Source organism: Phaseolus vulgaris, chromosome 8 (genome assembly GCF_051622355.1).
Source record: "Phaseolus vulgaris cultivar YP4 chromosome 8, ASM5162235v1, whole genome shotgun sequence".
NCBI classification, from domain to species: Eukaryota; Viridiplantae; Streptophyta; class Magnoliopsida; order Fabales; family Fabaceae; genus Phaseolus; species Phaseolus vulgaris.
Window position 1 is genome coordinate 55,715,045 of NC_143505.1, and position 16,917 is coordinate 55,731,961.

The 16,917-nt window shown below is 30.6% G+C and overlaps 1 protein-coding gene across 1 annotated transcript; it reads right to left on the reverse strand.

The window, feature by feature from the left end:
- Window positions 1-3,861: 3,861 nt before the first annotated feature.
- Window positions 3,862-4,571, reverse strand: LOC137825860 (heavy metal-associated isoprenylated plant protein 47). The gene is made up of 2 exons (XM_068631653.2): window positions 4,487-4,571; window positions 3,862-4,356 (listed from the first exon to the last, which is right to left on the reverse strand). The coding sequence occupies exons 1-2, from the start codon at window positions 4,569-4,571 to the stop codon at window positions 4,052-4,054; spliced, it is 390 nt and encodes a 129-aa protein (XP_068487754.2). The 3' UTR covers window positions 3,862-4,051.
- Window positions 4,572-16,917: the final 12,346 nt, after the last annotated feature.

Sequence of the window (16,917 nt, forward strand, 5' to 3'; positions counted from 1 at the left end):
TCACCAAAGCTGTCCAAATTCGCAAAAAACCCAAGATGCCCCTAGTGGATCTCGCTTAAGCAAGATAGCGCCAGTAACGTTGGGCCTTTTATGTTTTACTCGCCCAAGCGAGCCCATTAGCGCTCAAGCGAGAAGTCACTTAAACCCAAGCAAATTAGGTTAAATAGGGGGCTTGAGGCACAACCCTAGTGTGCAAGATTGAGAGGAAAACATCATTGAGTGACTTGTAACCCAATTGGGAGAATAGAAGGTGATAGAAGATGTGTGGCTAATTCTACCCTTTAGGATTGAAAGTAATTTGTTCAAACTCTTATTATTGAGGTGATCTTTGATTGATTATCGGTATTATTGTCTTGCTTCTAATTCTTGATCTAGAATCCTAAATTTGACTAGAAAGTATTTTTAGGGTTCTGATCTAATAAATAATACTTAACATATTTGAGTGCTAGGAATAGACTTGAAATGTTAATTGCTATCAACAGTTTTTCGGTGGCGCAGGAAGACATGGATTATCTTGGGCCTCTGGATGGGAAAGCAGCCCACTGGGAAAAAGAAAATGAACTGAGAGCTGTTATTCTCACCCCCGTTTACTAAGTACCCCAAACTTTCTAATGCTTGTTCTTTACAAAAATTGCTAGCACATCACATCACGTTGGGAATTGAAACACACGATCAAATTTTATTTTTCTCAAGATGCATAAAAACATTTTGAGCATAGGTATATCTCAATTTAAAATTTATATATATATATATATATATATATATATATATATTTTACTTTTACTTGAAGCAAGTTTATGACATAAAGAGTTTTTAGAAACAAGTTTTATATCTTTTATAAGATAAATTTACTTTCAAACAAAAAAAACATTTTATTGTTTTTAATACAAATGTAAAATTAATATTTTAATTTTAAACAAAATTAAGTACAAATAAAATGAGTTTTGAAAGTATAGAAATAAAAAGTTATGAAAGTAGGATTTGTTAAACTTTTATTGTCAGAAAAAAATTATGCAATTCAAACTAAAAGTTTGATGATGCTAAGATTGTTAACAAAAAATACATTTTTCAAGGGATAAATATATTAAATAATAAAACGTTATATAAATATATGTCAATCATTGAAAAAATAGTAAATATTTATTGTCTTTAACTTACAAAACTCTATGAACAATTTTTTTTTCTAGTAGACAAAAACAGAGTGATTCCCATATTGATTTTGGGTCCCATAAGTTGTAACTTTATTCTTGGATATCCAAATCACGAAGACACCTTTAGCATTGAATTCGTGAGTTGAAAGGTTTTCTGTATATTTTTTTATGATAATAATAATAATAATAATAATAATAAAAGTGTTTAAAAGAGTATATGTTATGAGTAAAACTAATTTAAATTTAAACACACTGATAGTAAAAAAAACATTTCATTCAATTACGAATATTTGTATAGAATAATTGTACTTTTCTGAGACGATTAAAGGAATACATGCATGAATCAAATTTATATATTATTTAACTTTTTTATTTTAACTTAATATGAGACTTAAACTTGTACTTAATTATTTTTATATTAATATCATAATATAAGATTTTTTACCCAAAAAAATAGAGATAAAAATATATTGTTGACTCAGAGTAGACTTTTTGTTTTCCATATTTATATTTACTTTACAACGTCTACACCGTGTTATTGTGGAAATAGTGTTTGGTTGGAAAGTATATTAGAAACGCGTGAATGTTGTTGTCCTGTAGTTGAATGGAAAGTTGTTAGTATAAAAAAATTGGGTAGAAGACAACGATGTTTGTTATAAGGTATATATTAAGCCCAACTTTAATTTCACTTTTCTTAATTCGTCAAGTTAGGGTGTAAAATATCAAAATATTTAAATTCATCAATGAAATAAATAAATTTAACTTTATTTTAATAAAATTGTCTGATATAAATAATTTTAGGTTTATTTTAATAAAAAGTTTAAATCGAAATTAATGGATTTTAAATTCAATCCAATATATTGGGTATTAAATTTAAATTGGATATGAGATGTTTTTTTAAATAATCCAAAATCAATGTTATTTTATGGAATTATTCGGTTAAAGAAAAAAATTTAGTTGTTTTCAGTTGAATTATTTTTATTTGATACGTGATCTATTGGGTTAGTATAATTATATAAAAAATAAGCTAAACATGAACATACTTAAATAAACTGAATTTAATTAATTTCAAAAATATCCAAACAAATTGAATCAATAGAGAGAAAGAAAAAGAAAAAGGGAAAGAGAAATCATTCATATCCATTCAACACTGAGAATTTTCAACATGACAAAAAGGTTTCCAACAATTCCACAAATTCTCTTTTTGATTTGCTGAAGGAATTTCCGAAACTTCACTATCATTTATCAATTATTCTCACTTGAAAATTCACTAAAGGGATTATGAAAATATCAAAACAACCTACATCTCCCAATTTCCTTTTTAGCTCAATATACAAGTTTTAACATACAAATATTCTACTAATACATATTTTGAAAACCCTTATCCTAATACTTCTAATGAATAATCAATCTCATCAAAATTTACAAAGTATCAACTCCTAGTGAGACTAGCTATATGTTAGCTTTTACTCAAATGAAATTAATGACGAAATTTTATTAAAAATTTCATTCTAATAAAAATACCACTTATTAATATACAATTTTCTCATTTCCACATGCTGCATTCTTTTTAAAGAATGTACCTCAAATTTAACATCTACCCCATTTTTACTAACTTTAAAATTTTTAATTAGATTTGAGATCTAATATCTTTCCATAAACTAATTATACTATCATTATTATCACAATTTTTCAAAACAATACTTATTTGACAATTTATTCACTAGTGAAAAACGCTTATTTACGACAGTTAATATACAACGTTTCACTACTAAATACTGTTTATCAAAATATTGTGATATTTTTAAAAAATAAGTAGATAGACAACGATTTCTCTTAGAACCGCTATATGTATCCTTGTTATTATCCTAATTTTAAATCTTGTGTCACGTACGCTTTCGTTTTCTGCGCTTTCTTTCTTTTTCGTGCTCTCTCTTCAACTCTTTTGAACGTTCTCTTCATCCATTGCCTTTGTAAGTACTTCCTAATTTTGTTGCTTATTTTTTCTCCATTCTTCCTAATGGTTCATTGTTCATTCTTCCTATTGGTTCATTGTTCATTCTTCCATTGATTCATTTTTAAAGTTAGTTCATTGCTCCACCACTACTCCGCTTTCCCTCCATTGCTATCGTCGTTGTCTTTGTAAGTTTGCACTAGCCATTGTTGATAAAAGAAAATGAAAACCAAATCAAGGCACACATTTTTTTAAAACTTGGATTTAATCTCAATTAAGAATTGAACTTCCTCAAGGCACAATTTTTTTTTTAAACTTGAATTTAATCTCGATTAAGAATTTAACTTCCCTTACTAAGGTTCTTGTTTATAATTAAAGGAACTTAGATTTTCGAAAGAATTATGTCTTAAAGTATAACTTCGACATCGTTAACTAAAATCATGTTCAGGTGAGTGATTTCTTTATTTATATAAATTTTAAAAAAATTTACCCATATCAATAATTTTCACTAAAAAAATTATCAGACAATAATATATTCAGATAACACAAACAAACTGTTATTAGTCGAATTAAATCATAAAATTAAATATGCTGAATATAAACCATAAAATAAAATAAAATCATTTACATGTCTAACCCGTACTTGACCATTTTCAACAGGATTTAAAGTGTAAGCACTGAATACATAAAATTTTGGCAGAAACTCAAAGTTTATTCTCATAAATTTCTCTATTGAAATTGGAATTTAAGTAACAGTATTTTCCACCAAATGAAACCAGCTTCACTCACTTACAAAATATCTTATAGTTATTACAAATCTAAAGAGGCTTCGACCTTAATTAGACCACACTTTGATTCATGAACATGGCTCCTTTCCTATGGAAATTTGGTCAAAAGCCTTCTCCATACAATCACAAGAAGAAAGCCATGAGAGGTAATCAATAGCTCAGAGGATGGAGCAGGTATTAGGGTATGGATCATAAACTACCTGATGGTAGATGGAAGAAGGTAGAATACTACATATTGGATAAGATGGAGGATAAATTTCATCTGACATGGTTTCTTCCTCTTGTTCTTCTTCTTGGCCACCCTCATCTCCTCCTTCTTCTTCTTCCACATTTTTCAAACTTATTAGCTTAGCATAGCGGAACTTCTTTCTTATCTGATTGGTTAAGGAAACAGCATCCACTTCATCTCCAGTTACCACAACTTGATCATTGCATTCTCCATCAAATGCTATCGATTGCACACCTGCATGTATGAATCAATATTTATTTAGACACTACTATCTATAGCTAGAGATAGTTTTAATTTACAAGTTGATATTTAAGTTGTTATAGAGTAATGATGGAATGAAAATTATTGAAGATGGCACATGCACCTGAACATTTAGCAGCAATTTGCAGGGCCTCCCTTCTGCATTTGTCACTCGCCACGTTCACCTTTATAACTATTTTCTGCTTCATGCATGAGAATTAATATAGATAGAATTATTCAAATGAATATCATACCTTGTAATTATTTCAAGTATATCACCTTCATGTTTGATAATGAAACGGAGGTTGCAGTAGCTTTATGCTGTTGGAGAAGCACGATGTGGGTGTTTGATAATGATCAGATATGTTTCTATGCTTTGTGTGATGCAAGTGATATATAGGAAAATGGTGTATTCACTTCATGTTTTTGAAATAAATTATTTACTTACTCAAATCAAACATAATTAACATGTTAACTTAATTTGTTTTTTAAAGTTAAAAAATTCAAATATGAGATATATAAATACTGATTTAGACGTAAATAGTGATGGATAGTTGCCTAGTAATTTCTTCATTATACACTTAAAAAGAAAAAAAATAGCAGAAAATAGAATAATATCTTTAACAAAATGATGTTTTTCTTTATCATTTAAGAATGAAATTAATAAAAAAAACACGTAAGGGATACTCCAACTCTTATACAAAACCTATAAAACACCATTAGATCTCATCAACAAAGAAAAGCATAAATCTCCTCCTATTGAAGAAAAGCAAAGCTCTAAACACCATATCACCAAAAAAGAAGAAACACACTTAACCACACTCAGTGGGATAGTGAACCTGAACCAAAACACTACAGCTGCAACCACTTCAAGACCACCCAATTCCCTACTTCTCCACCCTATCCTTTCCACCTCTTCCCTTATAATAGGAACATACCCAATCTTTCTCATACCCTAATTTTTTAACAAGTATCTTATTGAAATCTCTTCTTTATATTATTTATTAACAAATTTTAAATATATGACTTTACTTAAAACTAAATTTATTGTCACTCTTAATATTAACTCCTTTAAATGATTAAAATAAAATATTCCTTTCTTAGTAAATTAAGTTTAATGTTTTTAAAATAAAATAAAATAAAGGTCACACTGCAATAATAGGTGAGTGGAGTATGATTTTTTTTTACAAAAAAATTAAATAATTATTTTTTTATTTATGTGGGCCAGCAGGCCAACCCGCCCTGCCCCGTGTGGACTACATGTTATGTTGGGCGGACCTAAGCGGGTCAGCTGGCTAGATTAATGAGTTTGCTACGCGCTTTTTGGTAGTGGACTACGAGCCGCCTCACATGACCCGCCCCGCATTGCCATCTCTAAAATTTCCCCACAATGCCTTCCTAGAAATTGGCCCTCCTTTGGTTACCTTTGATGGTCAACCCTAAATATGTAAAGGAGAGCTTCATGATATCACAATTTAACACAATAGCATAGATGACCATTTGGGGTTTAGAAACGCCCACCCCACCTAACTTGGTTTGAGAGGAATTTACTTTTAAGCCAAATGCTAGTTCAAACAACACAAAATGGCTTTCATCGTCAAAATATTTTGGATACTCTCTCTATAGAGAAAGAGAGCATCATCTGCAAAGTTTAACATATTCACCTGTAATTTATTAGTCCCAATTTCCACACTTTGTAAAAGATTCTTCAATACAGCCTGCCTAACAATCCTAGCTAGCCCCTTAACGACTATAATAAAAAGGAAAGAGGCAAGGGGATCACCTTGTCTGAGGCCCTTACCCAGTTTAAATTCACCTGTTGGGTTTCATTGACGAGAACCTAGACAAACGAAGATTCAAGGTACACTTTCATCCATTCAATCAATTTCCACAAAAGCCTAACTTCTCAAGCATGTAGTAGAAAGTCTCAACTAACTGAGTCGTATCCACTTTTAAAAAGAGACACTTACCTTTCCTCCTATTCACCTCTTCCAGAGTCTCATTAGCAACTAGGACGCTATCTAGAAGCGCCCTCCTTTCAAGGAAATTCGTCTGCCTTTGACCAATATCTTGTTCAACACTCTTTTCAACCTCCTAGACAGGATCTTAGCCACAATCTTATACACACACCCGACAAGAGAAATTGGTCTAAAAATCATTTAACAGAGAAAGATTATTTACCTTTGGCACTAGGGAGATAAACAAGGCATTTGATCCTTATGCCAACTCCCGCTTTCCGTAGAGTTACGAGTAACACTAAGCAAGTCCTATTTTATGACCTCCCCTAACTAAACTTGGTAAATCCAAAATTAAAACCATTCATACCTAAACTTTTATAGCTCTCACAACTCCACACGACTTCCTTTACTTCTTCTTCAAAACAAAATCCCACTAGAGCCTTAGTGTGTTCTTCATTTATAGAATTGAACCGAATGCTTTCCAACCTAACCTGTGGACAATCCCCACCTTTAAATCTAGCTTAAAAAAATCTCTAAGAAAAAATTATAAATGTGAATTAGTGTCCAAAAATTATTCAACATATCTCTTTTTTTAATTAATTTTTAGAACTATTTTATAGACAAATGCCTCATCACCTTTAGAATACATATACTATAAGAATTCATAATTAAATAAAAGGGTAAAATACATAATCATTAAATTATATAAAAAATAAATAAAAGTTAATTTAAAGAAAAAAAAGAGTAATTGCCTTGTAATTTGGGGATAAACTTATACTTGCCAATTGAATGTGACTCTAGTTGTCACAATCATATATGCATTATTGTTATTGAAGAGGGTAGACTGAAGTCTTCGCCAACATATTAATCAAATCATTTTGCACGTTTACTAATTTTACTATGAATCAATTTGATCATATATATCTCATCTTTCAATTTATTTAATATTTTTATTGATAAAAAATTAATCATGTATCCGGAGTTTAAGTAATTTTTTTTCTAATTTTCAATTAAACTCCTAGGCTTACCTTATCTTTTAACTCTTCCAATCAATAGATTCCAAAATATTTATTTCTAAGTTGGTAATAGTTATTATAATACACATAAAAGTAATTTTTAAAATATAAAATAATATTAATAAAAAATATAAATTTCCTTTATATGAAAAAAATAACAAAATAAAACATAAATTTATGAAGATTTACTCTTAATAAAATATAAGATAGGAAATATTTATTAAAATAAAACTTAAAACTATTTACTTATAATAAAATAATTAATATTTTAATATATATTTAATGTACAGTTAGGTTGCATAACGAGTTTCCAAAGAGAAAGATAAAAATATAGAGATTGAACTTTGGAGTAAAATTTAACCAATATGACTTTGGCATACCATAACAAACAACATACTCGACAAAAGGCTGAGAAGAGTTTTACTAACTTCAAATAGTATCTTCTAGGACAACGCAAGGAGGGTTTAAGAGTGGAATGTGAAAAACCAATTTAAAAATGAATTATCCTTTTAAAATTCCTATTCAAACACATTATAAAAGTACAAAAATCATTGGTGCATTATTTTGTGATTTCCATTTTTTCATCTAAAAGTGGTTTCACTATATTTATTTTTATTTTGACAAGAATTTAAAAAATTAAAATTCTAGAATGTTGTGAGAATAATTAGATTACTTAAAAGTAGAAAATATCAAAATCTATCTAAAAGGTAAAAACTTTGAAATTGTTTACACTCTCAAATTTATGTTTCATCTTTTGTATTAATTTTGGTATCGATTTGACTATGATTGAGACATTGTTAACTTAACCAAACACTACAAGAAAAAAGCCATTTTGCGTGGGCCAAAAACGAACGCAAAAGCTAGAAAACGGACGCTTATGCGTCCGATTCGCGTCCGTTACACATCCCACGAAAAAAGCCTGGAAGCAAATGAAAATTAGCGTGGGCCAGAAAGTTGGACGCATCTTGCGTGGGCCAAGCCCACGCAAAACGGACGCAACATGCAGAAGATAGGTAGACACAAAATGGACACATATGCGGCGGCTTTTGCGTGGGCGATCCGACGCAGAATTTTTATTTCGCTTGTGCGTCGGTCTAGCCGACGAAAATGATAAAAATATATATTTAAAAAATATCAGAGCCCACGCAAAAGCGGACGCATGTTTAAAAAAACTTGCGTGGGCTTGGCCCACGCAAAAGCGGACGCATGTTTAAAAAAACTTGCGTGGGCTTGGCCCACGCAAAAGCGGACGCATGTTTAAAAAAAACTTGCGTGGGCCTATGGCCGACGCATGTGATGAAGAAAAAAAAAACATTTTATTTTGCTTTCTAACCAGATTACCTGTAAAAATTAAATACCAACCAAACCAAATCACATTGAAACAAATTACTATCATTCACAATACATCTATAAACACCCAAATCCACAAACACATCCAAAGTATGAAATCAAAATCCTGAAACACATCCAAAGTAGAAAAGCAATAGAAATAGTTAAACAAAAGATATGAATACTTGAAAAAATATTACAACTAAAATTGTACATTACAAATTTAACTAGAAGTAGCAAAATGAATCTCATAGTGATGTGATAAACCAGTAAAAAAATATAAACAATATAAATAAATAAATCAAATAATTAAAATATTTAGTATATAATAAAAATATCAAATAGTTAAACTTACATTATAGGATGTACTTTAAGAAATAGGTTGATCATCCTGTTCTGGATCATACTCATGATGGAATTGTGTTGTGCTATTGGAAGTAGTTTTTTCTTGTTCCATAGAGATAAGTTTATCTTTTATAACCTTCAGCTCATCCTCCAGGTGTGCATACTTCTGACTCCACATACTAAGTTCAGCACGAAGCATTTGATTTTCAGTCACTTGTCCAGATTGTGAAGTGTCGGACGCAGAGGCTTGGGTGAGAGAAGAGACTCCTTGGCGGATGTTAGCAGCCAAGTCTGTCGTACCATATACCCGACCTCTACTCTTTCCTCCGGCAGCTTCCTTCTATGTTTGAAGCTTAGTTGCAGGATCAAGTTGGTGGACATCAGTGTTAGAGTCCTGAGAACTATTTGCTTGAAGGACCTTCAATGATACTTTTCCTACACAGATCATTACAAAATGAAAATGTTAGAAAATTAAAATATAAATATAAAACAATTTAAAAGAGTAACTTACATAAGTTTCTCGAGCACGAGAATCAACCCATTCACCCTTCTTATTTGTGTGGGTGGCCATAAATAGTTCATCAGGTTCTGGAGGACGGCCATATTGACGTTCCTAATAATGTTGTACAATTAAAAGCATTATAGGTTGCAAATGTAAAATGATTTTCATGTAAGGCATTGACAAGTACTTACCAAGGTAACTGCAATATCTGAATGTGATTTTCTACCTGTGGAGTGCAGTGCTCCACCACGAGCTGAACTCCTATTGGCTTTATTTTGAGTTGATTTATCTTTGAATTTTTGTGAATCCCAATAGTTTAGAAGTTCAACCCATGCTTGCTGACCTATCCAAATAGGGCGGACAGCCTTTCTCCTAGCCTTAGTCAACATATCACAAAGTCTTTTTTTGATTTTAGACTCGTAGACCTTTTTAATTTGGCATTCATCATGGGGTGCCCAAGTGACTCTAGTCTGTTAAAAAGAAGAAAATAGTTACTTTGAGTCCACAAGAAAAACAAGAAAACAAGTGACTGTAGTTTGTCAAAAATTAAAATTACCTGAAAGTCAGTCCACCATTTTAGTTTGTCCTCCTCAGGCATAACATCATAATGATGATATGGACCTCTAAATTGAGATCGAATGCAATGTCCAATGGCCTCACTAGCAAAATGATTTGGTGTCCAACTACAAATAAAATTACAAGCATAGTAATATAAAGATAAAATTAAATGTACATTTAGGATGACTTACCCTCTTCCAAGAAGTCGGATGATGACCCTACCATTAGTGTCACGCTTGACGCATCACTTTTTTCTAATTTTCTGGCCCAATATGCTGCCCAAAGTTTTTACTCTCTGCAGCCTTTATTTAATTTACACACCCCACATCACTTTTTTCTAATTTTCTGGCCCAATATGCTTCCCAAAGTTTTTACTCTCTGCAGCCTTTATTTAATTTACACACCCCACATCACTTTTTTTCTAATTTTCTGGCCCAATATGCTGCCCAAAGTTTTTACTCTCTGCAGCCTTTATTTAATTTAGACACCCCACATCACTTTTTCTAATTTTATGGCCCAATAAGCTGCCCAAAGTTTTTACTCTCTGCAGCCCTTATTTAATTTACACACCCCACATCACTTTTTTCTAATTTTCTGGCCCAATATGCTTCCCAAAGTTTTTACTCTCTGCAACCTTTATTTAATTTACACACCCCACATCACTTTTTTCTAATTTTCTGGCTCAATATGCTGCCCAAAGTTTTCACTCACTGCAGCCTTTATTTAATTTAGACACCCCAACATCACTTTTTCTAATTTTATGGCCCAATAAGCTGCCCAAAGTTTTTACTCTCTGCAGCCTTTATTTAATTTAGACACCCCACATCACTTTTTCTAATTTTATGGCCCAATAAGCTGCCCAAAGTTTTTACTCTCTGCAGCCTTTTTTTAATTTAGACACCCCACATAACTTTTTCTAATTTTATGGCCCAATAAGCTTTCCAAAGTTTTTACTCTCTGCAGCCCTTATTCAATTTACACAACCCATATCACTTTTTTCTAATTTTCTGGCCCAATATGCTGCCCAAAGTTTTTACTCTCTGCAGCCCTTATTTAATTTAAACACCCTACATCACTTTCTAATTTTCTGGTCCCAATTTTTTTACTCTCTGCAGCCCTATTTCATTTTAAACCCATGTCACTAAATGAACTTTATTGTTTCAATCATCAATATTTTTTTTTTAACACTACAAAAATTAAAAACTTCATAATTATTAAGAATTCTACTGGAACTTAGCCTTACTATAGTTTTATCTACTGGAAGACCAATTTAATATTGAGAAGGACCCAATCACATGGCTGAAAATCAAATTTCTACTATTCTAATAATTCATTGTATAAGTAAAATGATTTTGGTTAACAACTATTGAAGAAAAATAGTTTTCGAAACTCAATTTTACAAAACAGTTTGATTAAAATTATAAATAAAGTTCTCAACTTAGATGAAACATTCACTAATTTTGATAAGAAATGATTTCAAATAGGCGTATGCAAAAGTGTATGAATGATGAAGTTTTGTTGTAAAGAAACACAAAATAAAAGACCCTAAACAAGCAATGATGTATCTGTACACAAATATCCATTTGTGAAGACAAAAACGAGATGGTATTTGTCTGCGAAGGCTCTTATAAACGCACGACATCACAATAATCTGTAACCCACGAGGCTCTTATAAACGCGCGACATCACAATAATCCTAACCAGCAATAATCCAAACCACCAATAATCACACCAGAAACCAACAATAATCCAAACCAGCAACCACAACTCAATATCCAAATAAAAAATTATTAAAATGTTAACCTGAGGAGGGGGCAGAGGGGAAGCTCGCGCGGAGGGGTAGCTCGCGCGGAGGGGAAGCTCGCGAGGAAATGCAGCTCGCGCGGAAGGGAAGCTCGCGCGGAGGGGAAGCTCGTCACGGTGGAAGCTTGTGCGGAGGAAGCTGGATGCGGAGGAGAAGCTTGAAGATGAAGATGAAGCTCGCGCGCGGAATGGGAAATTTGGTTTTCGAGATTTGGGGGTTTTGAAAAACCGGGAACCCCAAAAAAATTCTATATACCCCCAAATAAATTAAAACATTTTTTATATAAAAAATTTTAAATTTAATAAAAAAAATTAATTTCATTATATAACAAAAAAATTTATTAATTTATAAAAAATTTAATTTATACAATACAATACAAAAATTAATTAATTTTAATTTATACAATAAATATTTACTTTAATTTATATAAAATAATTTCATTTCATTTCTACAACATAAAATTAATTTAAATTGTAAAAAAATATTATTTAATTTATAAAAAATATTTAATTTAATTTGTACAATAAAAAATATTTAATTTAATTTATACAATAAAAAATGACTTTAACATCTACTACCACAAATATCAATGAATCCTATTATTGCAATTGCTCTTGAGACCCTCATCATCCCTTCTAACTTATAATCCAAAATCTAATAATCAACTATATTCCATGATTTTAAGTTACTTCTATAACTATCACGAAATGACTCATATTTCTCAAATTGCTTATGATACTCTCTTTTAGCCTTTACAATGCACTTCTTAGTTCAACTCTTACCTTGACAATGGACTACGATTATTAACTTCTTCCTGCTAGGGAGATGAGACCTAGACAACTATTGAAGTCTTCGTCTTCTTCCCTCGGTCGGGTAGATTGTTGGGTGCTTGACTAGGGTCTTTCTCATCTTCGTGCTTCTTTCCTCGGCTCTCGGTCTATGGCGAACACCGATGGGGGGTACCTGCGAAGGCACTCTAACGCTAAGTCAGTGAAGTGGGTGATCATTATTCTGGTAGGTGAACAGTAATAAATGACGTACCTTTCTTCTTCGAATGTGTGTTGTGTATATTATTTTAATGGGCTGACCTTATTGGGTATGATTAGTGGAGTGGATCTCGCTTAGGGTTGTATTACCTTATCCTTAATGACAGATTAACTTCACTGACCTTAGTTTCAGCGTTAACAGTAGTATGGGTCGGCCGACCGTGATGATTCCACTCGTCTCGGCCAACCTTCCATGGCACATAACTTATAATCCAAAATGTAATCATGAACTCTATTGCATGATTTTAAGTTCATTCTATATCACACCCAGTCGAAACTTACTTATTTATGTTACGTTTATTAAAAACTAAGTCTACTAAATTTACTATGTCAAAGACCTATTATTTAGTATATTGGGAAACTATATTAAAACACTTATAAGGAATATTGCATATGTATCATCTCGTTACTTACTACATTATTATGTGCTTCAGTTGGAAAACATTAATTTCTTTTCGAAATCATACTAAGTAACTATAACAATGACATTTATAAAGCATGTAGTCAACTTTGGAACACTTTGAATATTGTATCAATCTAACAATTAAGAATAAGGTACTTACTCACGCACTTAATCTTAATATGTTTGTATCATATACATTTTCGCTAATTCATTAAGATGATCTTATCATTCATTTATGAGAAACATTTTTAGATCAAATTTATTCTCTATTTTTAAATACATCCATTACCATTTGCATTAATTAATTACTTCATCTTGAATTTATGTATATTTTATATAATATTTACAAAATTTAAATACGCATTTTATTTTTATTTTTTTTACTATTTTTTAATTAATTATTATTTTTCTATATGTTTTCAAATCTTTATAAACTTTTTAAGATAACTTCTTTTAAATAATTTTAAAATTAAACACTTCATCAATTTAATAAATGTAATTTAACTAATTTATATCATAATTTCAAAAATAAAATAGTTATAACAATATATAAATAAAATAATTTAAAATAAATAATTTTTGAAATAATAAAATATTTTATATAACATTTAAATAATTTAAATATATTTTTTTTTTACTCAATTAATTTAATAAATTTAATTTAACTAATTATATAAAAAAATGATAAATTAAATAATTTATTATAATTTTAAAGAAATAATTTTAAAATAAATATAATAAAGAATTAAATATTAAAATATTTTTTATAAATTAAATAAATTTAAATTTAAAATCCTAAAAATACGTGGGCCATTGCGGACGCATATGCGTGGGCTTCGTGGCCGACGCATATGCGTCGATTCTTGCGTCGGCTTTTAGCCATTTTGGCCGACGATACTAGCGTCTGGAAGTGGCCCACGCAAAAATTTGGAAGCTAATTTTCCATTTTGCGTCCAATGTGATTTTTGCGTGGGTTTTACCCATTTTGGCCGACGATACTAGCGTCTGCAAGTGGCCCACGCAAAAATTTGGAAGCTAATTTCCCATTTTGCGTCCAATGTGATTTTTGCGTGGGCTTTTACCCATTTTGGCTGACGAAAGTAGAGTCCGCTACTGGCCCACGCAAGATTTTGGAAGCTATTTCTTGTTTTTCTTGTAGTGAAAGTTTTAGGTGTTATAATCCTAACATTTTTTTTGACAAACACTACAAGAAATTATAGTTTTAGTGATATGCATATTCATCACTAAATGTTATAAATATGTCACTATTAATATGCTGTGACAATAATTAAATTGTCACTAGTACTCTTGACACTATTATAATTGTGACAATAATTTTCAATGTCACTAAAACTAAGTTCTATTGTGACAAAAATAATTATCACTAGTCATTATATGTAATAGTGACAATAATAGGATATCACAAATATATAAGACAATAGTGATACATTAATTGTCACTAGTATATGCTACGTAGTAGTGACAATAATATAATATCACAAATATATAAGTACATTAATTGTCACTAGTTGCTACTATTATTAATTTACAATAATAATTAGTATAATTTTAATGTCATGATAATTAGTTATTAATTATTAATGTTGTATCATTATTGTTAGAAATTATGATAGTGTGTAATTGTCAAAAATAAATATCATGTGATAATTAATAGGCAAATTATATTTTAAATTTAAAAAAATAATAATTAAAATAAATAAACATAAAATATAAATATAAAATATCCATTACATTCAAAATACCAAAATAAAATATCCAACAATAATTTCAAATACAAGAACTAAAATATCTAACAATAATTACAAATACAATAACTAAAATATCCAACAATAATCTTTAATAGGAACCATTCTACTGGAAAATATTTTAACTACATTTATTTCAAAAAAAATAACAATAAATTATATGTAGTATCTTCAAGCATTTTGATCCTGCAAAATAAATAAAATAAATCATTAATATCAATAAAAAAATTAATTATATTTTAGAAATATAAAGATGAAATTATGGACCAATTGAAAAATTTAAATAAGAACCAAACCTATTGTATTTGGTAGACATTTAAAGTTTGATCTCTCACTTTTAATAGTGTAGAGTTTTCATAGCAAATGGTAACTTTTACTTTGAATTACAAGAGTTTTCCACTCTCTTTTTTATCTATAGTGAAAATTTTTAATTTAATCGGGACACAAATAATACAAGTAACAACCAAAATTTTAAACATGAATATCATGTAAATTTGAGATGCAGCTATTGTTAGAAAAGATGGCTTTAAACTATAGGGGGGGGAGGGGTGAATTGTTTAAAGGGGCTTTCGCAAACTTTTCAAAGCTAGAATGAACTTATTTCAGAAACCAATTGATTCAGCAATTCAGTTAGCCAAAACAACAAGCAAAACTGTAATACCAGGAAAAACAATCGGTTGTTTATACCAGCAAACAACAAACAAACTGAAATTAAAGAGTTAGGGATAGAAAGATTGTACACAGTTGTTTATACTGGTTCACTCCAACTAGAGCTACATCCAGTCTTCTCAGAACCCTGAGGAAATCCACTAAGCAATCACCACTTGATCACTTACACCACAACCAAGAGAATGACCTTGAAAACCTCAAGACACACACTCTCCTTGGCCAACACTAAGATTGCTGATCTTGAACACCTCAAGAACATAGCCAATCTCAGCAACACACACAAACGAATTGTTCAGCAGTTTACAAAGATTACACTTGTTACAGATGGAAATCTGAAATCAATACAAGTAGAATCCCTATTCAGCACCTTGATCAATCTCTCAACTCTTTAGCAATCTCATAATACTTTGAAAAACTCTTAGATAAAAAACTTTGTTTCAAGATTCTTCATTTATCAAAAACTTTTTTTCAGAATATATCTAAGAATATAGTTTGTTATCAAATCTTAACAAACTCTTAATTGCATTTAAAATGATTGGTCAAAGCATTTAATGACTGGAGCGTAATCAGTTAAAGCATTTAAAGCTCAGTCAAAGAAAACAGTTTTTCTGTTATGGTTTTAAAACAAACAATCGATTGTTTCCTCGAATCAATCGGTTGTTTTGTTACTTAACAAAATACACCATTCAAAAACAGTTTTCAAACTTTCTCAAAACACCTAAGTGTAAACAATCGGTTGTTTCAACCTAGTTTGAAAATCATTTTGCTTTGTTAAAAAATGAGATGCTAATTGCTTTGAGATTTAATCTAAGTGTTGATTACAACATTGAACTACCCCAGAACAAGGCTAAAACCAGCACAACAGCAACAAGCAAAGCAGAGGCTTCATCATCCTTCAAAGGATTTGGATTCTTCAAAACATGAACACCACTTGGTTCAACAGCTATTGCTGCAGAATTATGCAACTATTGTTGCAGAATTATGCAACAAACCTTCAAGAGAATGACACCTGACTACCCTATACTACATCCTAAATCATCAATTCTACATCTCCCTTTCCATTCTATTCCTTTGACCAGTGATTGCATGTATTCCTTACACAATTTGGGCTTCAAAAGCCGCTGCCATATCTACCTTCTTGGCCTTATATCACCTTTAA

What these genes read in the sequence shown, in the direction of transcription:
- LOC137825860 (XM_068631653.2), bottom strand. Translation starts at nt 4,571, where the DNA reads ATGAAGCAGAAAATAGTTATAAAGGTGAACGTGGCGAGTGACAAATGC. An exon ending in AATTGCTGCTAAATGTTCAG is followed by an intron (nt 4,357 to 4,486) that starts GTGCATGTGCCA and finishes TCATACATGCAG; the next exon opens with GTGTGCAATCGATAGCATTT.